Source organism: Heterodontus francisci, chromosome 26 (genome assembly GCF_036365525.1).
Source record: "Heterodontus francisci isolate sHetFra1 chromosome 26, sHetFra1.hap1, whole genome shotgun sequence".
NCBI classification, from domain to species: domain Eukaryota; kingdom Metazoa; phylum Chordata; class Chondrichthyes; order Heterodontiformes; family Heterodontidae; genus Heterodontus; species Heterodontus francisci.
The window spans coordinates 53,153,688-53,180,572 of record NC_090396.1 but is presented as its reverse complement, the minus strand read 5'-3'; the positions used below and the strand labels follow the sequence as shown (position 1 = coordinate 53,180,572).

At 43.1% G+C, this 26,885-nt stretch overlaps 1 protein-coding gene across 7 annotated transcripts in view; it reads right to left on the bottom strand.

Annotated features, from left to right (window-relative positions):
• Positions 1-3,905: 3,905 nt before the first annotated feature.
• card14 (caspase recruitment domain family, member 14) overlaps positions 3,906-26,885 on the bottom strand; it is an 83,063-nt gene continuing 60,083 nt past the window's right edge. For 6 of the 7 annotated variants that reach the window (XM_068058242.1, XM_068058244.1, XM_068058241.1 and 3 more), the window contains 7 exons: positions 21,141-21,384; positions 17,614-17,677; positions 16,598-16,724; positions 15,974-16,135; positions 15,373-15,497; positions 13,808-13,923; positions 3,907-5,850 (listed from right to left, as the gene is read on the bottom strand). In XM_068058242.1, coding sequence (XP_067914343.1) covers positions 5,646-5,850; positions 13,808-13,923; positions 15,373-15,497; positions 15,974-16,135; positions 16,598-16,724; positions 17,614-17,677; positions 21,141-21,384 — 1,043 coding nt within the window. In that variant the 3' untranslated portion in view covers positions 3,907-5,645. Of the gene's footprint in view, positions 5,851-13,807; positions 13,924-15,372; positions 15,498-15,973; positions 16,136-16,597; positions 16,725-17,613; positions 17,678-21,140; positions 21,385-26,885 lie in introns of all 7 variants that reach the window. The other variant, XM_068058245.1, reaches the window with a different exon arrangement.

Below are 26,885 nucleotides of genomic sequence, written 5' to 3'. Positions count from 1 at the left end.
ACCCTTGAATACTCTCTGAACCTCCTACCTCTTACCCTAATTCTATGCCCCCGGTTATGGACTCTCAAACCTAGGGGAGTACAGACTTTCTATCGACTCTATCTAGGCCCCTCATAATTTTATACAAAATAGTACACAGCCCTAACTTTTTCTGCCATCTTTAGTGGGAAAGCACCACAAGTTTACGCCATTGCATTGATTGCTGTGGCAGGTCTAATGGCAAGGACTGTTACAGTGCACCCTGTGGAGAAGCAGGGTATGGCTGATAACTTCTGAATTTCTGCATTTAACTGCACATCTGCAGACACTGGGGTTGCTGCCTGATTTACTCCGTTATAAGAGTGAGCGCTGTTAGCCTGACCATTATTATCAATGCAAAGTCCAGGCCTATGGTGAGGGGGGGAAAGGTCACCTCGATCAGCTTGTACACATTACTTCAGAGGAGGGAGCACTCCATACAGAAAGTGCACCTTCAGTTAGTGCTACCTTTTTTCCTCAGTTATTCTTGTTTTAAAGTGGAAACAAATGTATAATAGTGATTAGAAATGATCTGTTTAGCACTGTGCTTTGGCTTGGAATCATTGGGGTAAAAATTCATCTTGGCCTGTTTTGGTTCCCAGACTTGGTGCTGCATAATTATCAACTGCGCTACCTGTGGGGTGAGGATGCACTGCTGCTTATCCAGGTTCCACAGGAAAGGTTTAAAAAAACAGTACTTAGATTTAGTCGGTGCCATGTGGGCTACTAAAGAATCCTGAGTGGGGCATATTGTAGGGACCTACCAACTGCTTTAGGCATCACACCTGAATATCAGTGGAAAGGCAATAAAAGAAAATCTGCAAATCAAACAAAACAAGAAAATGTTCGAAACAGCCAAAAGCTGTGGATCAAACAAATCATGTTTTTCAACTCTGGAAGCTGAGCAATGGAAATCATTGAAAATCTGAAAATCGGATCTAAAATGAATACAGAAAATGCTGGGTCCACCACTTCAAAAAAAAAAGCCAATACAGGCATTCCCCCCAATGACGCCTGTACCCTCAGTTCTGATAAAGAGTCTTGACCCCAAATATCAATCAATTATCCCATCTTAAGCTACTGACAGATGAATTCAACAGCACCAGTACCCCCTGTTGTCAAGAAAGTGACAGATATAGCAAAGATCCAAAGCTACTAAAGTTAATGCTCTGAACAGTGGGCTGCAGAGTACCCAAGAGAAAGATAAGGTCCTGTTCCTGAAATTTGTGTTGAGCTTAGATAGAATAAGGTAACAGGGTAAAGACAATGATGAGGGGGAGTGGAAACAGGAGTTAAAGTGGTGAGACAAAGGGAGCTCAGGGTCACATTTCCAATTAAAATGGAGATGGTTAGCAAAGCATTTGTTCACCCAAATGCACTGTGAGCAGTGAATACAACATAAAGGAAATGCATGTAAATTGGTGTCTCACACACAACAGATCTGGCACAGAAGGTGAAGTCATCAGAGCAGATGCAACAGAGAGAGATAGGAATAAATTGTTATGGGAAACGTGCTGGGTAGAAGCATACCCCAAGGAGTTGTGTGAGTTGGTGGGCTTGTAATAGATGTCTATGGAAAGGCTAATGGGAGAGAGATGAACCATCATAAAAGCAATGAAATATGCTTGATCAAAGCAAAAGCAGTAAACAGCTCCAACACAGTCATAATTATAAAAGAGGAGGTCAGAGAGAAGCATGAATCACTGTGTTCAACACATCCTGACAGAAAGACAGGCACAGTCACTTTTTATCAAGAGGAAGTGAGTAGAGTTAAAAGAGAAGTTGCTCAAACTGAGAAGTAGTTCAGCTAGGAGGTGGATGGGCACTCGTTGGACCGCTGTTCAAAGAAGAAGGAGAAGGCCTGGAAAATGGGCTGCTGAAAGATTGAGGTACACAAGGGTGATTTTTAACCCTGCTTACCAGGCGGAATTTGGGCAGATGGGTAGTTAAAACTGACTGCAAAACTCACTCGCTGAGGCGCCTCTCTCTTCTCACAGGTTTCAATTTTAACCTGTTCTTTTGATCAGGCTGGAATGACTCCCACCGGGTTCCTTCTTTAAATATGCAGATCGGGCTCCAATGATGCCATTGCAGCCTGACTGCCATTTTAACAAGAAGCCTGACCAAGGAAGCCATTGTGACTTGCCAGCCAGGCCAACTTGGTGGGAAGAGAAGCGGGAACCAGAAAAGGCCTGAATAGGTAAGTCCTTTTTAAAAAAACTTCTTTGTGGCCCCTGGAGGAGCAGGAATGCTACTCAGCCCCGCAGGGAAAGTTTAAGGTTCCCCGTGGCCATTCTGAAAGCCCCTCAACTTACCTGAGTGCCAGGGACCATTCCCTCAATCCCTTGAGCAGCCTTCTGCTGTCTGTAACTTTGCTCCCACCCGCCAGCTAGTTGCCAGTCGCCACTTGGGGCTCTTTCTTTCCATCTGCTTACAAGCAGTTTTCAATACTTAATGCCAAGCCCACCGTTTATACACAATTTTTCAAGTATATAAAATCGTAAGTGGAAACTCACAGTTGACTGCTGGCAGAAGCTGTTTATTTGGTTTACAATTATAGCCTTACTGAACTAGAACAAAGTTTTGTTTGCATCTAAAAAGGACAAATCAGTTTGTTTAAATTACTTGATTGATAGAAATTGGATAATGCATCTCTGAGATACAAAACTATTTAGCATTGTTTTTGTAGACGTACACTATTCAGTTTGTATATTGGAAACAATTCCAAGACATTAAATATTTGTTCTCCTGGAAGCAACCAGGCAGTGATTTATAACGGTGCATCTTAGATTACAGTTCACTCAGTCCTAACACTTCAACAAATACTTAAAGTATTGTTCACAAAGTTTTGGTTCACGCAAATCTGACACGTGAGACCCCACTTAAAACATCTCAAATATTTAAATCCTTGAATGGGTGTTTCATACACAATAAAATGGGCTCATGCAATGTTTTTCGTTCATGCAAGCATGTAGTGGTTGCAAAAAAAACCGAACACTTTAAATATAATGTGTAAGGCGATTTTACGGTATGCTCTTATGAAACTTGGTCATGAGAAAACAAGGAATGGTATGGAAAGCCATACCAGCATACCAAGTGTACCACAAGCCCACTTAGCCTGATAGATACCTGAACTACTGTTCTTTTCATCATCCCTCCCTCTTCAATTGTTCTCCAACACCCTCATCAGAACAGCCTACTCCATTAGCAATAAGAAACATCTACAACAAGAACTGCACCATATCAAGTTTACACTTCAACTCAATGGATTTCCTTCCCATAAGATCACCTGTTTCTCGCATTACAACAACTACCTCAACCAAAACAAGAGTCAGCCTCCCATACATCGGCTCCACTTCGCACAAACTACAATGCATACTCAAGTCAGTGGACAAAGAAGTCTGGCATAAGTCATCCAAGAAGCTCCACGCCATCCTTCATACTCAAAGACAAGAAACCATCTCACAACAAGCCAGGAATTTAGAACATGCCATGCATGTTCAATTCTGGGAACTGCCTGTGTGGAGTTTGCAAGTTCTCCCTGTGTCTGCGTGGGTTTCCGCCGGGTGCTCCCGTTTCCTCCCACAAGCCAAAAGACTTGCAGGTTGATAGGTAAATTGGCCATTATAAATTGTCACTAGTATAGGTAGGTGGTAGGTAAAATATATCGGGACAGGTGGGGATGTTTGGTAGGAATATGGGATTAGTGTAGGATGAGTATAAATGGGTGGTTCAAAAACAAGAAATGCTGGATTCACTCAGCAGGTCTGGCAGCATCTGTGGAAAGAGAAGCAGAGTTAACGTTTCGGGTCAGTGACCCTTCTTCGGGGAGTTCCGAAGAAGGGTCACTGACCCGAAACGTTAACTCTGCTTCTCTTTCCACAGATGCTGCCAGACCTGCTGAGTGAATCCAGCATTCCTTGTTTTTGTTTCAGATTTCCAGCATCCGCAGTATTTTGCTTTTATATAAATGGGTGGTTGATGTTCGGCACAGACTCGGTGGGCCGAAGGGCCTGTTTCAGTGCTGTATCTCTAATCTAATCTAATCTAAAAAATCTAATCAACTGCAGACTCATCTACATTGAAGAAACAGGCCGCAGCCTATGCACTAGACTCAAGGAACACCAAGCCTGCTTCAAACACAGTGAATGGGACAAGTCAGCTATTGTCAAGCACACTCAACTCAATAACCACCACATCGAATTATCCAATTCCAAATTCACCTCATCCATTACACACTGACATACAAGACGCATCAACGAGGCTATGGAGATTTATCAACACCACACCATCCCCCAAGACAGTGGGCTACTTATCAATGATATCTGGCTACCCCTACTTAAGAAACACATCACCACCTGTTCTTCAACCAACATACCCCAACAAGAACAATAATATGTATCGACTTACCATGAGACACAATAGCTGACCAATCATCAGCAAGAAAAATAGCATGTACCGACCTATCGAGGAACACATTTAGCCGACCAATAACAGTAAGAACAAGAACAAGAACATGTAATGCCCTATCAGCAGTAAGATCCTGCCCACATTCCCATTCTCCACCACAGATAAACCCACTGTTTCCACCCATTCTAGTTATTTCTGCAGACAACAGGCAGACTATGCTGCCTGAAACATCAAGGCCTGCCAGTTCTTCTAAGAACTCCTTTTACAAGGAAACAACTGCTCTTTTCAGAGCAAATTCACATGGTGTAAAACTGCAAAGTCATGTTACTCAACATTACAGCTTTCACCGTGAAAATCTTCAAACACTTTTAATTTTAAATATATATTATACATATATAATTACAAAAAGTTGCAGTTAATAATTAATCAACAGGCAGCATCATAGGTATCTGGCAATACGTTATATTATGAAGACAAATACTAAGGTGCCACTCTTGTTTTACTATCAAAAATGGTAAGATAATAACCTCACTGGTACTGAATAAAGATGCATGCATTGACAGGTGCCAACTTGTTTATCATTACGACATGTATCACATTTACAACATACATTTCTATAATCTTTCTTGCATGCAGAAAGATATCACAAAGTACTTTATTTACATAGTAGGGAAAAATGGAGATATTTGTGTGCAATAAAAGATCCTACGCAACCTTTTTGCAAAAAAATCTTGCTATAACTTTAATCATTGGAAATTTTCCCACCGCCATAATTTGCCTGTTTTTATATAAATATTGAATTATGTTAAGAAGGCTATTAACTTCAAAGAGCTCAAGGAAAAGTTTCTTATTCAGTGCCCATGGATTCACTGTACGTCCCAAGTGCAGAAGTAGAAAGTTTTACTATTGGCCTATATGTAAGAGGAGTATTCCCCTTCTCTATATTTCATCAAGCTAAAATGAAGCTAACTGGGTGAGGTGGGGGGGGAGTACATCTGAAATTGTACAATAGACCATTGACTTTTACGTATAATAAAAACACAACAAACTGCATTTCCAGAGTTATGCATGAAAACCTAACAGGATTCAATGTCTGAAAACATAACAATAGGAATTTCCTGTGACACCCACCCTATGTATTAAAAGCGAGGGAAAAATTCACCCACTGATTATCAAACTCCTCAGCTTTCCTTGCACATGATCCTTAGACAAGCACACTAGAGTGGTGCTTGTTCAATCCAAACAATTTTCTTTTGCTCTTCCTTTATTGCTGCTTTTACCAAGGTGACAAGTGAATCAAGATCACTCCAGACGTCGGCAATACTGTTGTACAGGCATGGCAATGTGTCCAAGCAAGCCTCCTCCCTTCGAGAACACTCCAAAAGCAAATCCTCCGTCACTCCGTATTTCTGCAAGATTTTTCTAAACAAATCAAGAATACATTAATGTGTCTTCTGCCACAAGTGCACAGAATCTTGAAAAAGTAGAAAGTGTATCAAATCCAAAAACTTCAGTTACACCAACAAAAATGTTTTCCCCCCCAAGACAATCATTGTGGTAATTCCAGTTAAAGATCTGCTCAGTGGAATCTTGTGTTCACACCTTTCAAAGGTGGGATGACTTAAGTAAAGAGAGCTCCCTTGGACAGTTCTTTGGCCTCCTTATCTCGAGAGACAATGGGTAAGCGCCTGGAGGTGGTCAGTGGACAGTATCCTTGGACAGTATCCACTGAATAATACTGCCACTGGAGGCCACTTTGGAAGATAAGCATGTATTGATCTAACACCTTTAATGTAAAGAGGATCCAAAGACACTTCATGATTGATGGGGCCCCAGCGAGGCAAGGGTGGTTGATTGGGGGGAGAGGGGGCATGCTGGCTGTTGGGGGTGGTTGGGGGTGGTTGGGGCAGCAGGGGCAGCCCTCCGTCAGGCACAGGGTGCCCGTTCATGAGCACCCCCCGCAGGCCATCAGAGAGCCGTCTGCTTTTAACAGGCGGTTTTTCTCGGGCCTGGCCGCCTGCTTGACAAGGGTAAAATCCCTGTGGCAGCGAGCAGAGGCCCTTAAGTGGCCGTTAAGTAGCAGTGGGAGTGAGTCAGGGAGGGCCCCCGAGCCTCATGCTCCATTTTATGCTCCCCACCCCGCCCCCCCACCCCCACGACACCTTCCCATTATTTGGGGTGGGCGTAAAATTCCAGCCCTTGTCTTCAAATCTATCCACTGCCCTATTTTGCCCTCTCTATGCAACCTTCTCCAGTCTAATATTTCCTCCTGCATCTTTCAGTCCTCCAGTGCTAGCCATTTATGAATCCCACTCTCCTTAACACTGTAGGATAGCACACTCCCCCCTGCTGTCATGCCAATATTTCTGGCTTTGGCCTGCTCCAGTGTTCAGTGAACATCAACGCAAGCCTGAGGAGCAGCACCTGATCTTTTGATTTGGCACTGTACAGCCTTGTGGACTGAACATTGCGTTCAATAACCTCAGAGCATGACTGGCCTTTTCTCAAATTTTTTTTAACCATGTGCCTGCTTTTCATGTAGTCAGAGCTGCTCATTATTCTGCTATTAACACTCTCACTGGACTAATGCTTTGTCTTTCACCACAAGCATTAACACACTCTTTGCCCTTGTCCCAGGACAGCTTTGTTATTTAATCTCTCCTGCCCTCTACCCTATCAAACACCTTCCCCTTTGTTCTCTCCCCACCCTCCTCCCCTTCACTTGCTTAAAATCTAATTTTTTTCTAACCTTTGCCAGTTCTGATGAAAGGTCACAGACTTGAAACGTTAACTTTGCTTCTCTCTCCACATATGCTGCCAGACCTGTTGAGTATTTCCAGCACTTTTTGTTTTTATTTCAGATTTCCAGAATCTGCAATATTTTGCTTTTATTATACTGGTAGTACAGACTCCAGCTGCTTTAACTCTACTCTCTGGAAGCCTCCCTATTAAAGGCTGGCTTGGGTCTGCAAACGAAACCCAACCCGAGCCCAACAGAACCACATCCAACCCCAAGCCCGATCCGGCCTGGGTCCTTCAATTTTTTTCCCGACCTGACCATCAGTTAACCTACCTTCAGATTTTCACTTTGTTGCTGATCTGCACAAGCTTAAAATAACTGTAATAAAACCACCTTTCTAGTCAAAAAATTACGTTAACAGTGGAGCCACTTATTTGAGGTTGTGATAGAGTGTGTCCGACCCAACCCAAGCTCGAATGCTGGACCTGGAAGTGCAACCTGACCCGACCCGAACCCGACACATATCGTCAGGTCCTGTCGGGATCGGGTAGCCGTCCTTTACTCCCTATCCCCCTTTGCCCCTCTATTTCTCTCCATCTTTAAAATCTATCCCAAAACCCATCTTTTTGACCTAGATTTCAGAAACCTCTCCTAACTCTCTCTCCATCATCAATGAACTCGACCAACTAACATTGTAACTAATGACCAAGAGTGATTTCAATTAGTTGCAGAGTAAATTCAATAAATGTCACAATCTTAATTTAGCACCATGGAATTACAATGTCATTCAGAATATTCTGACAGGTGCTTCCCCCTCAACTGGAGATGGTTCTGAGCTATGAAACCATGCATAGTCAAAACATAAAGTTGGCAAACTGCACATATACAAATAAGCTTGCCTATACAAATTTTACTGTTATTATTTACACCACCCCTGTTAAATTATTTAAAGCAGATGATGAATAGGAACCTTTAGGGATTTAGCAAACTGGCATGCAAGAGGAAAGGTTGCAAGTAAGCAAGAAGAAATAAAGAATAAAAGATCATATCTATTCCATCCACACATCTGCTCTAAGTGCCATATAAAACAAACCCCCCAAAAATTCTGCTTGCACAAAGTTGCAGTATCTGTTGTGCACATAGTCACAGGAAATGAAACTTGCGCACATGCTGTAGTACTTATACATTTTGTACAGTTGCGGTGCCACAGATGACAATGGTTAAAGGAAGACATTCAGCCTTTCAAGTATGCAATTGCCAGCAACTTTTAATCTAGTGCATTTTGATGTTGGCACAATTTGTCTTAGGCAATGACTTCCAACAAGCTTACAGGAAAGCCAGTAGTTCACAAAGCTCTCTGTTTTAGTACAGCTTTTTAATGACCTAAACAGTGATGTAAACATGCTTCTCAGCAAAGGGTGCTCTGACGCACTTGGGTACTGATTGACTTGTTGACTGAAACAAAGAAAAATATTGTCGGTTCAAGGGTTCTCTTATGAAAAAAAATTCCTACGTCACTTTTGGGGATGTGTCTCTTAGTTATAGTATGGGCTTGATAATGTATAAAATTTCAATGATACATCCTGGCCATGTATTAATTAATAGATTCATAAATTATTAGCATATGTAAAGGTGACAATGTGTATGATATGGCACATTGCTAATAGAACATAGAACATAGAACAGTACAGCACAGTACAGGCCCTTCGGCCCACGATGTTGTGCCGAACCTTTAACCTACTCTAAGATCAAACTAACTACCTACCCTTTATTCTACTATCATCCATGTACCTATCCAAGAGTCGCATAAATGCCCCTAATGTATCTGCTTCTACTACCACCGCTGGCAGCGCATTCCACGCACCCACCACTCTCTGTGTAAAGAACCTACCTCTGACATCTCCCCGAAACCTTCCTCCAATCACCTTAAAATTATGCCCCCTGGTGATAGCCCTTTCCACCCTGGGAAAAAGTCTCTGGCTATCCACTCTATCTATGCCTCTCATCATCTTGTACTCCTCGATCAAGTCACCTCTCATCCTTCTTCACTCCAATGAGAAAAGCCCTAGCTCCCTCAATCTTTCATCGTAGGACATGCCCTCCAGTCCAGGCAGCATCCTGGAAAATCTCCTCTGCACCCTCTCTAAAGCTTCCACATCCTTCCTATAATGAGGCGACCAGAACTGAACACAATATTCCAAGTGTGGTCGAACCAGGGCCTTATAGAGCTGCAGCATAACCTTTCGGCTCTTCAACTCAATCCCCCTGTTAATGGAAGCCAACACACCATACGCCTTCTTAACAACCCTATCAACTTGGGTGGCAACTTTGAGCGATCTATGGACATGGACCCCAAGATCCCTCTGTTCCTCCACACTCCCAAGAATCCTGTCTTTAAGCCTGTATTCCGCATTCAAATTCGACCTTCCTAAATGAATCACTTCACACTTTTCCAGGTTGAACTCCATCTGCCACTTCTCAGCCCAGCTCTGCATCCTGTCAATGTCCTGTTGCAACCTACAACAGCCTTCCACACCATCCACAACTCCAGCAACCTTCGTGTCATCGGCAAACTTGCTAACCCAACTTTCCACTTCCTCATTCTACTCATTTATAAAAATCACAACGAGCAGAGGTCCCAGAACAGATCCTTGTGGAACACCACTGGTCACCAAGCTCCATGCTGAATACTTTCCATCTACTACCACCCTCTGACTTCTATGGGCCAGCCAATTTTGTATCCAGACAGCCACCTTTCCCTGAATCCCATGCCTCCTTACTTTCTGAATGAGACTACCATATAGAACCTTATCAAACGCCTTGCTAAAATCCATATATACCACATCCACTGCTCTTCCTTCATCAATGTGTTTTGTCACATCTTCAAAGAATTCAATAAGGCTTGTGAGGCATGACCTGCCCCTTACAAAGCCATGCTGACTGTCTCTAATCAAACCATGCTTTTCCAAATAATCATAAATCCTGTCTCTCAGAATCCTCTGCAATAATTTGCCCACTACCGACGTAAGACTGACTGGTCTATAATTCCCAGGGTTATCCCTATTCCCTTTCTTGAACAAGGGAACAACATTTGCCACCCTCCAATCATCCGGTACTACTCCAGTGGACAGTGAAGATGCAAAGATCATCGCCAAAGGCGCAGCAATCTCTTCCCTCGCTTCCCGTAATATCCTTGGGTATATCCCGTCTGGCCCCGGGGACTTATCTGTCCTCATATCATTCAAAATTTCCAGCACATCCTCCCTCTTAACCTCAACCTGTTCGAGCATATCAGCCTGTTCCACGCTGTCCTCACAAACGACCAGGTCCCTCTCACTAGTGAATACTGAAGCAAAGTATTCATTTCGGACCTCCCCTACCTCCTCCGACTCCTAATGAATGAGGTGTTAAAGGAGTTATTTAATTACATGTAAAAATGTTCAGTAAGTATGAATGTAGGTATTTTTACACCAGTACTTGCCCAGTTAAGATTGTAGGAGATCACTCTTCTCCCATTTACACTGCTCAACGGACTTTCGTAACCTGGCAGCAAAACTGTAGACCCAACATTCCCCATGAAGAGAACCAGCTTTAGCAGTGCAGAAGCTGGGAACCTGTGCACTGATATTGCCCTCCTGCAATTTGAATTAATCAAACACTAATGAGAAAATACCTTGCAGCTTCTGTATATGTGGGTTGCATCCAAATACGCTATTTTGCATTGAGCCAAATGTAAATGAATGGAATATGGTAAAAACTTTACTGCAATATAAATTGCCATACTTTTTAAAAAATTAATTCATGGGAAGTGGGCGTCACTGGCTATGCCAGCATTTATTGCCCATCCCTAATTGCCCTTGAGAAGGTGGTGGTGAGCTGCCTTCTTGAACCGCTGCAGTCCATGTGAGGTAGGTACACCCACAGTGCTGTTAGGAAGTGAGTTCCAGGATTTTGACCCAGCGACAGTGAAGGAACGGCGATATAGTTCCAAGTCAGGATGGTGTGTGACTTGGAGGGGAACTTGCAGGTGGTGATGTTCCCATGCATCTGCTGCTCTTGTCCTTCGAGGTGGTAGAGGTCGCGGGTTTGGAAGGTGCTGTCAAAGGAGTCTTGGTGCGTTGCTGCAGTGCATCTTGTAGATGGTACACACTGCTGCCACTGTGCATCGGTGGAAGGAGTGAATGTTTGTGCAGGCTGTGCCAATCAAGTGGGCTGCTTTGTTCTGGATGGTGTCGAGCTTCTTGAGTGTTGTTGGAGCTGCACCCATCCAGGCAAGTGGAGAGTATTCCATCACACTCCTGACTTGTGCCTTGTAGATGGTGGACAGGCTTTGGGGAGTCAGGAGGTGAGTTACTCGCCACAGGATTCCTAGCCTCTGACCTGATCTTGTAGCCACGGTATTTATATGGCTACTCCAGTTCAGTTTCTGGTCAATGGTAGCCCCTAGGATGTTGATAGTGGGGGATTCAGCGATGGTAATGCCATTGAATGTCAAAGGGAGATGGTTAGATTCTCTCTTGTTGGAGATGGTCATTGCCTGGCACTTGTGTGGCGCAAATGTTACTTGCCACTTATTAGCCCAAGCCTCGATATTGTCCAGGTCTTGCTGCATTTCTACATGGACTGCTTCAGTATTTGAGGAGTCGTGAATGGTGCTGAACATTGTGCAATCATCAGCGAACATCCCCACTTCTGACCTTACAATTGAGGGAAGATCATTGATGAAGCAGCTGAAGATGGTTGGGCCTAGGACACTACACTGAGGAACTCCTGCAGTGATATCCTGGAGCTCAGATGATTGACCTCCAACAACCACAACCATCTTCCTTTGCGTTAGGTATGACTCTAACCAGCAGAGTGTTTTCCCCCTGATTCCCATTGACTCCAGTTTTGCTAGGGCTCCTTGACGCCAGACTCGGTCAAATGCTGCCTTGATGTCAAGGGCAGTCACTCTCACCTCACCTCTTGATTTCAGCTCTTTTGTCCATGTTTGAACCAAGGCTGTAATGAGGTCAGGAGCTGAGTGGCCCTGTCGGAACCCAAACTGAGCGTCACTAAGCAGGTTATTGCTAAGCAAGTGCTGCTTGATGGCACTTTTGATGACACCTTCCATCACTTTATTGATGATTGCGAGTAGACTGATGGGGCGGTAATTGGCCGGGTTGGACTTGTCCTGCTTTTTGTGTACAGGACATACCTGGGCAATTTTCCACAATGCCGGGTAGATGCCAGTGTTGCAGCTATACTGGAACAGCTTGGCTAGGGGTGCGGCAGGTTCTGGAGTACAGGTCTTCAGTACTACTGCTGGAATATTGTCTGGACCCATAGCCTTTGCAGTATTCAGTGCCTTCAGTCATTTCCTGATATCATGCGGAGTGAATCGAATTGGCTGAAGTCTGGCATCTGTAATGCTGGGGACTTCAGGAGAGGGCCGAGATGGATCATCAACTCGGCACTTCTGGCTGAAGATTATTGCAAATGCTTCTGCCTTATCTTTCGCACTGATGTGCTGGGCTCCCCCATCATTGAGGATGGGTATATTTGTGGAGCCACCTCCTCCAGTTAGTTAATTGTCCACCACTATTCACGACTGCATGTGGCAGGACTGCAGAGCGTAGATCTGATCTGTTGGTTATGGGATTGCTTAGCTCTGTCTATTGCATGCTGCTTATGCAGTTTGGCATGCAAGTAGTCCTGGGTTATAGCTTCACCAGGTTGACACCTCATAGTTACATACAGTTTGTATGACCATAATTGGAATTTCTTAATGCTGCATTTATATTAAAGAACTGCTTACTGAAGCAGGTATTGCGATAGAAAACATTCCTTTAAAATTTGGGGCAGTTCCTAAATCAGTTTGGTTCTCTTTAATGTAACAGTATACGAACAAACTTGTGTGTGCATTGTTGTTGTAAAGTCAGAGACCGTGACTACTGAAGCTGCTACTTTTCCCAGTGAATATGACTACTTCCATGTCTGAAGACAACCCACTTTGCATTTTTAAGGCCAGGCTGAAATCACCTGTTTTGGTCATGTTACTGTCCCCAACAGCCTGAAGGCCGGTTTGTTTATATTCAGTTTGTTGCCAACTTTGAAAAAGTCATTTCGAGAAACCTGAACATAAACGTGCAATCATTGTTGCAATTCAGGCACTTATACAATGTGCACTCAATAAGCTAACACTTGGAAGGCAAATACATTTGCAAATTGAGATCAATGCAAAACAGAAATAAAATTTGTAACAGGACTGGAAAATTAACTTAGTTTTCCCATTAATCTGTGCAATAAAAACTGTTCCAATTGGCAGAAGGGTCAAGAACTAGAGGACATTGATTTAAGGTGATTGGCAAAAAAACCAAAGGCAACATGAGGAAAAACTTTTTTATGCAGTGAGTGGTTAGGATCTGGAATGCAGTGCCTGAGAGGGCGGTGGAGACAGATTAAATCATTGCTTTGGAAAGAGAATCCGATAATTATCTGAAGAGAAAAAAATTTGCAGGGCTATGGGGAAAAGTGGGGGTGGGGGGGCGAAGAGTGGGACTAGCTGAGCTGCTCTTGCAGAGAGCTGGCATGGACATGACAGGCTGAATGGCCTCCTTCTGTGCTGTAACCATTCTATGATAATACAGTTTGACTTACTTAATTTTCTTAACGTTTTTTTCACAGAGACGGATGATAATGACAATGGGATAGATCTCCACCTTATGTAACCGCCTCACACAGTCCAGACCAAGTTCCAGTAGGCAGTGGACATTCTGTAATTAAATATCATTGAAACCAAAAACAATTTATTTTCAGTTTTTTCATACACTCAACTTTTGCAGCAATGGAAATGTACCAATGGAATTATGTAGAATATGCTTAATTCTGATTTATGTAAAAACTGTTGTTTCAGATTGAAAACAAATCACAGCCAGCCCAACAACAAATGTGATTAGAATTTAGGACGACACTCCCAACAGCTCAACTAGTTAAGGCAGCAAGTCACAAAGCTGTACTAACTTGAAGATCCCAGTTAAAATCTCTGGTCTGAATTCAGTTAACTGATCTCATTGGAGGCAGTTGTGGGAACATTGCAATTGGCCTCAATTCTCCTGGCTCAGGGTAATAAATTTGGTCAATGTTTCCATTCCTGAACACTATCCAGTGACTCCAGCTGGAAATATGCATTTGTTGATATCAGTCAGAAGCTTGGCTGTAATACTGTCAAGGTCAAATACCCTGTCGACATTCACTGCCAAGGCTCACAATTGAAAATCATCCATTTGGTTGAGGTACTGGGGTGGTGTCCAATACCTATGAAACTGTATCCCAAAAAGGAAGAGAAACTATCTTCAGGAGAGAAAGGGTCAAGGGAGGTGCAAAAAAAGGCCAAAATAAATCACAAATTGTAAAGAAAGATTATGTGAACAAAAATGAAATTAGAAATGCGTCACAATGCTTTCTTCATTAGCTCAGTGCCTAATGTTTTACTGAGCCATCTGAATCAGGAAGGTCTCAGTTTTTATTCTTGGTTATTCTCGAGCTAGTTAATCTCAGTAGTGGAATGCTTTAATTGTTATCAGTGTCAGAAGGCTAGGAAGGGAAACATCAGATAAGTTCTCCCCTCCTATTAATTATCCAGTAAACCTTCCTTTGCCTTTTCACCTTCTGGGGTGCTGGCTTGGAGTTAAATAAAATTAAGCAGATTAAGATGCATTTTTCTCCTCAGAAGAATAAATGGGTGGGGTGGAGTTCATGTTGACTGGTGTGCATATTGTCTATCGAAGCTGGGGGCTTGATGGGACAAATGGGTATTACTTACCCTGTATGTAACTAAACAAACTTTGGTACTTTCTGTGTTTGAGCATTGACCTGATTTAGAAGCTCACAAGTTCAATCTCATCTTCTTGGGATGCTCATATTTATCTTCCATAATACAGTAAGCTTTGCAAATTATTTGACTAACTCACTAGATGAAAAACTTGAGAGTAATGGGAAACATGAGGGCAGTGGGAAGAATAAAAGTTGGCAGTGCTAATTGTATTTTGCAGAAGCACTCTTCCGCATCTACTGATGATGAAGTAGATGGAGAGGAACCACAGATAGAAAAGGGATCTAATTAGAAAGACGACATTAGGAGAGCAAGAAATATAAAAAGACCAATGAAAGGAAACCAAAACCCAAATTAGTTACAAGAGAATGCTTGAAAGCATCAATATTACCTTAGCAACTACAGTCTCTACTGCTGTTCTTGTGTAACAGGAGCGAAGTAAGTTCTGTACTTCTTTCACACCCAAAATATCCCCTTTTTTGTCTTTCTCAGCATATTCTGTATTATTCAAGCACTCTAAAAAAATACAAGTTCTAATTCAGTATATATGGAATATTATGAGCAAATAAATGACATTTACTAATTAAAGGAGTCTCTACTATGTATATCTACATTTTATAAGCAAATAAGCAAATCTTGCGTGTTGTCTTGGGATGTATAGGTGTGATATACAGTTTCTTTCAGATTGAGTACTCATGCATACACATTTAGGTTTACTGTAAAACTCTGTGCTTATCAAGATGTAGAATGCCAGTGGAACAAAATACTTTTTCCACCCATTGTTTGGACCATGCACTTTCAGATTAGGTAAAGCCCAAATCAGGTCTAAAGTCTTCTCCATTAATTTTCAACATTGGTGGAAATAAAAGCAAAGCCTAAATGTAAATGCCTTTGTCTCAAAGAACTCTTCACTGAAATGTAAAATAAATCATCAGTTCTGTTCCTTTTCTTCAGCAAAATGTAATATATTTGTGACTCTGAAGACACCTTACCAGATTTACACTTTTCATACTCTGCTAAGTCTTTCAGCTTCTCAAGCACAATTTTTCCAATTCGCGTGGGTGCTATTATCACTGGTCGCAGAGATGGTGGATGGCAGGGCCTGACCAGTGAGTACGGCATTAAAGTAAAGCAATTCCCAGCAGGCTGGTCATCTGGAATAAATTACATTACAACATTAGAAATAGAAGCAATAATTGTAATGTGTACTTTTTGGATTCAAATGCAAAAGAGGAATAATAAAGCGAATGAGTGGTATTAAGTGCTTGGTCTGGTACCCAGCCAGTGCTCGTGATATGAGGCAGCATCAATTAACATCTTAGGAACCCAAAATACCACGTCCATGGCATGGGTTCCTGGACATCGGGTTCTTTACAGAATGAATTGCAACCTCAGAGGAAAGAGTGCACATTTATGGCTGGTTGGACTCTACTGCAAAAGGCTAGGGATTTCAAATAGAAATGGCAAACTTCATTTTAGACATCTTTATATTAGAAGACTTTTACTGCAATGTCAAATCACCATTTGAATGATGATCACTTAAAGGCATAATAAATTAAATGGTCACAACTGTTGTCATAACAGATCCACTTCAGTCTGTGACACACAATTCTTACCTTGTTCTTTGTCGGGATTGATGGTGCCACAATCAAATGATAACCAGAGTGGATTTCTCTGACTTTTATCAGTGCTGACTATTCGCACAAGTTTATTTTGACTTGAAGAAGATGTTTTGCGATCTCGCTGGAAAAGTAAGCACAGAGTATGAGGAAACAGGAGGCATGATGCCTGACCTGAAACACAGCAAGTAATTTATCTACATTTTCAATGAGTTAAATGGTTCATGTGATGAATTAATGGACACTTTAAATGGATGAAATTACTTAAAGTAAACAGTTAAGCCAGTAAGGTATCTATTAAAGTCAGTAAGGTATCTATTAAGAGGAATCTGCCTCACTTACACTGCACAATGTTATATACATGTACATATGTATGGAAGATGTATGCCACCAAGAGATATGAGACAAACACTGCTCCTCAGTCACTAACACAGCTTCTCCCAACCTCAACTTCTAATTTTTCAGCTCCAGTGGTGCAGTGCAGTATAATTTTCCTAGTTAATAATATCAATATGCTTTTTATACTGAGACCCATGGCTTGTCATGCATGCGTTTGGATGTTGGATGAAATATGAGACACATGCATCGTAGTTATTTTAAAATAGACTTAACTTAGGAGCAGGTTGATTCAATCACATATTCCACATCACATCTCCCCTGTCCATCTGTTTTACCGACCATATACGAAATACCATAAAAGAATTATTAGTGTGCACATGCATTGTGTGAAGTAGCACACTTTGAAATTAAACTGTGGACTGCTCTGCTGAAATTGAGCACTGTAACACCAGCAGCACCATCCAATACATACACTGGACACAGATTATGGAGCTGGGTCTCAGTATAAAGAACATAAAAGACAACAAAACTGCATCAGAAAAACAGGAACTGTTCTTTTGTTGTATGAATTATTAATGGGTTTCTAATCTATCTTACTTTCTTTGCTGATAAAATTTCACCACTGTATCTGTGAGAGCCCTTTTAAAATATGTTTGATTAGTATTACATTTCACCTTTTTAATTGATGGAATCTGTCGAGTCATGTTCTGAATCATCCCAATCAACAGCTGCTGAGCCCTAAACAGAAACAAGACACTCACATGTACATTTTTAGCTGACAGAACATCGATAAATAGTTTCTTCAGAACCAGGAATCCAGAACAATTTCCCCCCGCCTTAGCTGAGGCCAATTGCAGTGCTCGTGACTGAAATTAGCTAACTCAGCATAAATCAGGGTTTCAACCTGGGACTTTTCAGTCTGTGTGGTTCCCAACAGCATTGGGGTAACCAATACTTCAAAGATCGTCTAGATGGGAGGGCATCATTTTTAAACTTATGTAGCCCAATTAAAGTCATTCTAGTTTTTCTACAACATATTGACTTCAGTAACTAAATTAATAAACCCAATTGTAGTACTGCAAATACCACCTGGAAGAAACTTGTTAATTCAGTATAGAGTAATAATTAAACATGGAATCTTCCAGTTTGTATGGTTTGCTTACATTTTGGTTTTACCAACTGAACCATTGGGCAAGCTTTATTTAATATAGCTTTGCCACCAGACCAATGTTTTTTTTATTCATTCAAGGTTTGCGGGCGTCACTGGCTAGGCCAGCATTTATTTCCCATCCCTAATTGCCCTTGAGAAACTGAGTGGCTTGCTGGGCCATTTCAGAGGGCAGTTAAGAGTCAATTACATTGCTGTGGATCTGGAGTCACATGTAGGTCAGGCCAGGTAAGGATGGCAGATTTCCTTCCCTAAAGGACATTAATGAACCAGATGGGTTTTTACAACAATCGAAAATGGTTTCATGGTCACCATGAGACGAGCATTTTAATTCCAGATTTATTAACTTAATTCAAATTTCACCACCTGCCATGGTAGGATTGAAACCTATGTCCCAGAGCATAAGCCTAGGCTTGTGGATTACTAGTCCAGTGACACTACCACTACACCACTGCCTCACCAATGTAATTGGGTGCTAGAGTGCAGAAACATTTGGATGTCTTGTGGACTAGGTAACATCTAAGCTTTAAATGACTCCGGGTCATGCAGTATATGGCATAATCTCATCAGTAAATTCAGAAACTGTGCGTCAAGGCAAACAGACATTAAGCACTATTCCAGAATAATGAGATACAGATTCACAGCACCAGTCCTCACAGACTAAGTCCCCAATCTTATCCACAGAATAGGAAGAATTAGTATGTGAGGCAAACTGAGTTATGCACCTTTTAATAGACTATTACAAAATTAGCCATCAGTTCTCTTATGGGTTGCAAATGCACTGAACAAAGGGAAAATAATTACTTGGCAAAAAATTGAATAAAAATAAATATAGTCATTGGATAGCACAGAACTTGAGAATTGCTCAAAATAGAGACATATTGTCGAAGTTTATCACCTTGCACTCATCAGGACAATACGCAAGAATAACCAATGTAAGGGAAAACAACAACTTATACTGCATGAAAGGAGAGAGCTGATTGGTTGGCAAGTGAACTCTGATTGGTAGAGGCATTGCCATGGAGAATGCACCAGTTTACAGTAACTGACAGTTAACTGCCAAGCTTTGTTTGAAATTTAAACCAGGCAGCTTGACTCTGATTGGTTAAGGCATTGCCCTGAGGAATGAGCCAGCAAATGGCTGTCACTTATTTTGTTTGGCTGAAACAGACGCAATGTGTGTACATGTTCTTTCTGTCTGCAAAGAACAGGGCGCTGTGTATTAATATATGTAGCTTCCAGTACGAACAGATGTGCTGCACTGTGAGCCCTACTGACAAACTTAAATTGGTTGTCAGCGTAATTCTTAGTACACTGTGGATTGTTTAGCAAATGATGTTCAATTGCGGAATCACATCTATTGTTGGACACTGTGTTTTGAGTTTTGCAAACACGGGCTGGTTGGGTACGGCCTGTACCTTGCCCATTGCGAACAGCGGAAGGGAGATGTTGTTTGATATGATCTGCCAGTCTTTGGGATGTACAGCCTATATACCTAGCATCACACTGGCATTGAAATTCGTATATCACATTAATCATTTGTGTGATAGGCAGGATGTCTTTTTGGCTTGACGGCAGCATCCTGTTAGTGGTGAACACCACACGTGTTGCGACTGCATAGTAGCAGCGTGAAACAGCTAGCTTCACCTGTTGTTCAAATTTTTGGGATACATTACCCTTCCAGCGTAATTGGAGATAGACTGGGCACTTTTCCGGGCCGAAAATGACGGCCTTAGGCCCGTTCGTAAGTTTGCGTGAAATACAACGAGAAATGATCTCATCAGGGTAGCCATTGTCACGCAGGATGTCTTGGATTTGCCCTATTTCAGCATCAAGCTTGCATGGTGAGCAAATGGCTTGGGCCTTATTTACGAGGTTGCTGATAAGGCCAATCTTATAGCGTATGGAACTGTAATTCGTGTATTGACCAGTGAAGGTAAGTTTGCAGTAGACCCTGGTAAAGAGCCCCTTAACAGATTTCTTAACTATGTCCCTTCAGCTGTTCGCAACGGGCAAGGTACAGGCTGTACCCAACCAGCCTGTGGTTGCAAAACTCAAAACACAGTGTCCAACATTACATCATTAGATGTGATTCCGCGATTGGGCAACATTTGCGAAATAATACGCAGTGTACTAAGAATTACGCTGACAACCAATTTAAGATTGTCAGTAGGGCTCGCAGTGTGGTGCATTTGTGTGTACTGGAAGCTACATATATTAATACACAGGGCCCTGTTCTTTGCAGGCAGAAAGAACATGTACACACATTGTGCCCATTTCAGCTGAACAAATTAAGTGACAGCCATTTGCTGGTTCATTCCTCAGGGCAATGCCTTGACCAATGAGAGTCAAGTTGCCTGGTCTAAATTTCAAACAAAGCTTGGCAGTTAACTGTCAGTCACCGTAAACTGGTGCATTCTCCATGGCAACGCTTTTACCAATCAGAGTTCACTTGCCAACCAATCAGCACTCTCTTCTCATGCAGTATAAGTTGTTGTTTTCCCTTACATTGGTTATTCTTGCATGTTGTCCTGATGAGTGCAAGATGATAAGCTTCGACAACATGTCTCTATTTTCAGCAATTCTCAAAAAGAAATATAACGGAAAATGTTCTGCTTTGGCCATTCCTGCACAGAACCATACCCACCACGAACACATATCGGAGATGGTCTAAGGACAAAAGAAATTTTACTTGCAGCAAAACATGTTAAATCATCCAAATGCTGGCAACACTATACAGCACTAATGCTCAGTGTCACAGTGTGCAGGAGCACAGACTTGATTTTCCTACACTGAGATCCTGCCTCAGCTCTATTGCTATGTGCAGAGTGGGGAGGGAGTAGGGTATATCTCCCCGCAACCAATTGGTAAGACACCACAATGTACATACATGATGTGAATAAAAATGATCTTCAGCATTTCTTCATTTTGCCACAAGTGTTGTAATGCTCTAAATAAAACACATTCACCGTGGTCCAAATCACAAAGACTGGGTTTTCAGAACTGAGATTATTGTCAATGTTACATGCTTACCTGTAGTAATTTGGAATAGTACCACCATCCATGTCAACCATTGTGTTGGGATTCACTCTGAATGCTTTCCACTCACTACTGCCTTTGTGCACGGTGTCAGTGATGTGCAGGATTTCATTACATTGGATAGAAAATCCTCCCAGGGCTCCACTTTCCTTATCAAATGTTACATTGACTCGGATGTAGAATGAATCACCAGAGGTAGAAATCTTCTTCTCAATATTTTCTGCCAATGTTTTATAAGCTGATTAAACAAAACACAAAACATATACTCTGGGTTAGAGTGTTTTCTTAGACCACAGCTTAACTTCAACGTAGACGTTTAACTGAAAACACTAAATCACAGGAGATTTAAAATTTTGATGAAATTTGAATGAGATACGTCAAGCAAGATAGTATCATGAGAAAAACAAATATTTCAGACCAAATAAAGTATGAAATTTAAGCAACACAGTCTTCAACATGTACCAGGGCATACAGGATTATTTTTTATATATTCCTGATTCACTGTCATATTTCTAATTTTCTACCTGGAGATAAAAACACAATTAGAGCAAATAATTTGGTGCGGTATAATATCCTGTGAATTTTTTTTTTAGAGATACAGCACTGAAACAGGCCCTTCGAGTCTGTGCTGATCAACAACCACCCATTTTGACTAATCCTACACTAATTCCATTATCCTACCACATCCCCACCTTCCCTATATTTCCCTACCACCTCCCTATACTAGGAGCAATTGCTAATGGCCAATTTACCTATCAACCTGCAAGTCTTTGGCTTGTGGGAGGAAACCCAGAGCACCCGGAGGAAACCCACACAGACACAGGGAGAACTTGCAAACTACACGCAGACAGTACCCAGAATTGAACCCGGGTCGCTGGAGCTGTGAGGCTGCGGTGCTAACCACTGCGCCACTGTGCCACCCCATACTTACCACTGTAACAGACAGGTGAGAGATGATAGGGAATTTTTAAAAATTCATTCATGGGAAGTGGGCATCACTGGCTATGCCAGCATTTATTCTTTCTTTTGGGCCTCCTTATCTCGAGAGACAATGGATACGCGCCTGGAGGTGGTCAGTGGTTTGTGAAGCAGCGCCTGGAGTGGCTATAAAGGCCAATTCTGGAGTGACAGGCTCTTCCACAGGTGCTGCAGAGAAATTTGTTTGTTGGGGCTGTTGCACAGTTGGCTCTCCCCTTGCGCCTCTGTCTTTTTTCCTGCCAACTACTAAGTCTCTTCGACTCGCCACAATTTAGCCCTGTCTTTATGGCTGCCCGCCAGCTCTGGCGAATGCTGGCAACTGACTCCCACGACTTGTGATCAATGTCACACGATTTCATGTCGCGTTTGCAGACGTCTTTATAATGGAGACATGGACGGCCGGTGGGTCTGATACCAGTGGCGAGCTCGCTGTACAATGTGTCTTTTGGGATCCTGCCCATCCTTAATTGCCCTTGAGAATGTGGTGGTGTGCTGCCTTCTTGAACCGCTGCAATCCATGTGAGGTAGGTACACCCACAGTGCCGTTAGGAAGGGAGTTCCAGGATTTTGACCCAGCAACAGTGAAGGAACGGCGATATAGTTCCAAGTTAGGATGGTGTGTGACTTGGACGGGAACTTGCAGGTGGTGATGTTCTCATGCACCTGCTGCTCTTGTCCTTCGAGGTGGTAGAGGTCACGGGTTTGGAAGGTACTTTCTAAGGAGCCTTGGTGTGTTGCTGCAGTGCATCTTGTAGATGGTACACATTGCTGCCACTGTGCGTCGGTGGTGGAGGGAGTGAATTTTTGTAGATGGGATGCCAATCAAGCAGGCTGCTTTGTCCTGGATGGTGACAAGCTTCTTGAGTGTTGTTGGAGCTGCACCCATCCAGGCAAGTGGAGAGTATTCCATCACACTCCTGACTTTTGCCTTGTAGATGGTGGACAGACTTTGGGGAGTCAGGAGGTGAGTTACTCACCACAGGATTCCTAGCTTCTGACCTGATCTTGTAGCCACAGTATTTATATGGCTACTCCAGTTCAGTTTCTGGTCAATGGTAACCCCTAGGATGTTGATAGTGGGGGGTTCAGCGATGGTAATGCCATTGAATGTCAAAGGGAAATGGTTAGATTCTCTCTTGTTGGAGATGGTTATTGCCTGGAACTTGTGTGGCGCAAATGTTACTTGCCACTTATGAGCCCAAGCCTCGATATTGTCCAGGTCTTGCTGCATTTCTACATGGACTGCTTCAGTATCTGAGGAGTCGCGAATGGTGCTGAACTTTGTGCAATCATTAACGAACATCCACACTTCTGACCTTATGATTGAAGGAAGGTCATTGATGAAGTAGCTGAAGATGGTTGGGCCTAGGACACTACACTGAGGAACTCCTGCAGTGATATCCTGGAGCTCAGATGATTGACTTCCAACAACCACCGTCTTCTTTTGCGTTAGGTATGACTCTAACCAGCAGAGTGTTTTCCCCCTGATTTCCATTGACTCCAGTTTTGCTAGGGCTCCTTGATGCCATACTCGGTCAAATGCTGCCTTGATGTCAAGGGCAGTCACTCTCACCTCACCTCTTGAGTTCAGCTCTTTTGTCCATGTTTGAACCAAGGCTGTAATGAGGTCAGGTGCTGAGTGGCCCTGGCGGAACCCAAACTGGGCATCACTGAGCAGGTTATTGCTAAGCAAGTGCTGCTTGATGGCACTTTTGATGACACCTTCCATCACTTTGTTGATGATTGACAGTAGACTGATGGGGCGGTAATTGGCCGGGTTGGACTTGTCCTGCTTTTTGTGTACAGGACATACCTGGGCAATTTTCCACAATGCCGGGTAGATGCCAGTGTTGTAGCTATACTGGAACAACTTGGCTAGGGGTGCGGCAAGTTCTGGAGCACAGGTCTTCAGTACTATTGCCGGAATATTGTCAGGACCCATAGCCTTTGTAGCATCCAGTGCCTTCAGTCGTTTCTCGATATCACGCGGAGTGAATCGAATTGGCTGAAGTCTGACATCTGTAATGCTGGGGACTTCAGGAGGGGGCCGAGATGGATCATCAACTCGGCACTTCTGGCTGAAGATTGTTGCAAATGCTTCTGCCTTATCTTTCGCACTGATGTGCTGGGCTTCCCCATCATTGAGGATGGGGATATTTGTGGAGCCACCTCCTCCAGTTAGTTGTTTAATTGTCCACCACCATTCACGGCTGGATGTGGCAAGACTACAGAGCTTAGATCTGATCCGTTGGTTATGGGATCGCTTAGCTCTGTCTATTGCATGCTGCTTATGCAGTTTGGCGTGCAAGTAGTCCTGGGTTGTAGCTTCACCAGGTTGACACCTCATTTTGAGGTATGCCTGGTGCTGCTCCTGGCATGCCCTCCTGCACTCTTCATTGAACCAGGGTTGGTCTCCTGGCTTGATGGTAATGGTAGAGTGGGGGGTTATGCCGGGCCATGAGATTACAGATTGTGGTTGAGTACAATTCTGCTGCAGATGATGGCCCACAGCACCTCATGGATGCCCAGTTTTGCATTTGCTAAATCTGTTCGAAATCTATCCCATTTAGCACAGTGATAGTGCCACACAACATGATGGACGATATCCTCAATGTGAAGGCGGGACTTCGTCTCTACAAGGAATGTGCAGTGGTCACTCCTACCAATACAGTCATGGACAGAAGCATCTGTGGCAGGCAGTTTGGTGAGAACAAGGTCAAGTATGTTTTTCCCTCTTGTTGGTTCTCTCACCACCTGCTGCAGACCCAGTCTAGCAGCTATGTCCTTTAGGACTCGGCCAGCTCGGTCAGTAGTGGTGCTACTGAGCCACTCTTGGTGATGGACATTGAAGTCCCCCACCCAGAGTACATTTTGTGCCCTTGCCACCCTCACTGCTTCCTCCAAGTGGTGTTCAACATGGAGGAATACTGACTCATCAGCTGAGAGAGGGCGGTAGGTGGTAATCAGTAGGAGGTTACCTTGCCCATGTTTGACCTGAAGCCATGAGACTTCATGAGGTCCGGAGTCGATGTTGAGGATTCTCAGGGCAACTCCCTCCCTACTGTAGACCACTGTCCCGCCACCTCTGCTGGGTCTGTCCTGCCGCTGGGACAGGACATACCCAGGGATAGTGATTGCAGTGTCTGGGACATTGTCTGTAAGGTATGCTTCCGTGTGTATGACTATGTCAGGCTGTTGCTTGACTAGTCTGTGGGACCAGCTCTCCCAACTTTGGCACAAGCCCCCAGATGTTAGTAAGGAGGACTTTGCAGGGTCAACAAGGCTGGGTTTGCCGTTGTTGTTTCCGGTGCCTAGGTCAATGCCGGGTGGTCTGTCCGGTTTCATTCCTTTTTATTGACTTCGTAGGGTTAGGTGCAACTGAGTGGCTTGCTAGGCCATTTCAGAGGGCATGTAAGAGTCAATCACATTGTTGTGGGTCTGGAGTCACATGTAGGCCAGACCAGGTAAGGACAGCAGATTTTCTTCACTAAAGGACATTAGTGAATCAAATGGGTTTTTACAACAATCGACAATGGTTTCATGGCCAACATTAGACTCGCTTTTTAATTCCAGATTTATTAATTAAATTCAAATTCCACCTTCTGCTGTGGTGGGATTTGAACCCATGTCCCCAGAGCAATACCCTGGGCCTCTGGGTTACTAGTCCAGTGATAATACCACTATGCCACCGCCTTTCCCTTTTCACCTCTCGACTGACCAAAGACAGCAAATTTTTTTTCAAAGGTGTTTTTTTAACCCCTGAGTGCTTTCATTCTCAAGGACAGACAAATGACAGGTTTTCTCATAAGTTTGAAAGAAAAATGTTAATTATACAACACCCAAAAAATACGCAACAACACCCACTCTCACACTCATACAGATGCACACACATACACACACTCTCAAGAAAAGATAAAGATTATAGAGGTCTGAATTTTATGTTGCAGCCGCTGATTACAACGGCGGCCATAAAAGATGACGGCCCACAGGCACGTGTTTTACTCTGTGGAGCTGCAACTCATGCAGCAACTCATTAAAATGTGCCGGCACTGGTGCCATTTTTAAAGGGCTTCCAGCCTTACATTTAATTTAAATATTTAAAGGGAAAGTTTAATAAAACTGATTTAAAAGAATTACCTATTTGTTTCCAGCCCGTCTCCCACCCATCCCATTAACAATACGCTCATTCCTTTCCCTCTCCCTCCCATAAATACTTATCTTGTGTACATGACCACCCCCCCAAAATTCACAAACATTTATCTTTACCCCTTCCCACCATCCCCTCCACCAATCAGAATAGTTTGATCCCGCTCTCCCCACCCGCACTGAGAAACCTGCCTCCTCCCCCCTCCCCACAGATTTTTCACCTCATTTCCCTGGACAGGGATCTGAAGGCACGGCAGTGCCGGTAGCCGGAATGAAGCTTGTGGCCGCACTTAGGCAACAGGAACATCATCAACTCAGGTAAGTCAATTAATTTGAATATTTAAATTACAGTCCCATTGCCTAGCGGCGGGAGGGTAGGGGGGCCGCCACAAGGCTCACCGTCGCCAGCAATATCGGGATGGGCCCTGCAATATCAAGATCCGTGGCGGGCCTCATCTTGGCCTATCTTCATGCCCCCTCCCGCACCTCCACGGATCCCGATGTCGAGGCCCCTATAAAATCCAGCCCAAAGATAACATGCACTAGGTCTGATAATTTAAAAGACTCCTCTGTTAAATTTACTTTTCCCTGGGGAGAAGACTTGAAGCGAGGCAG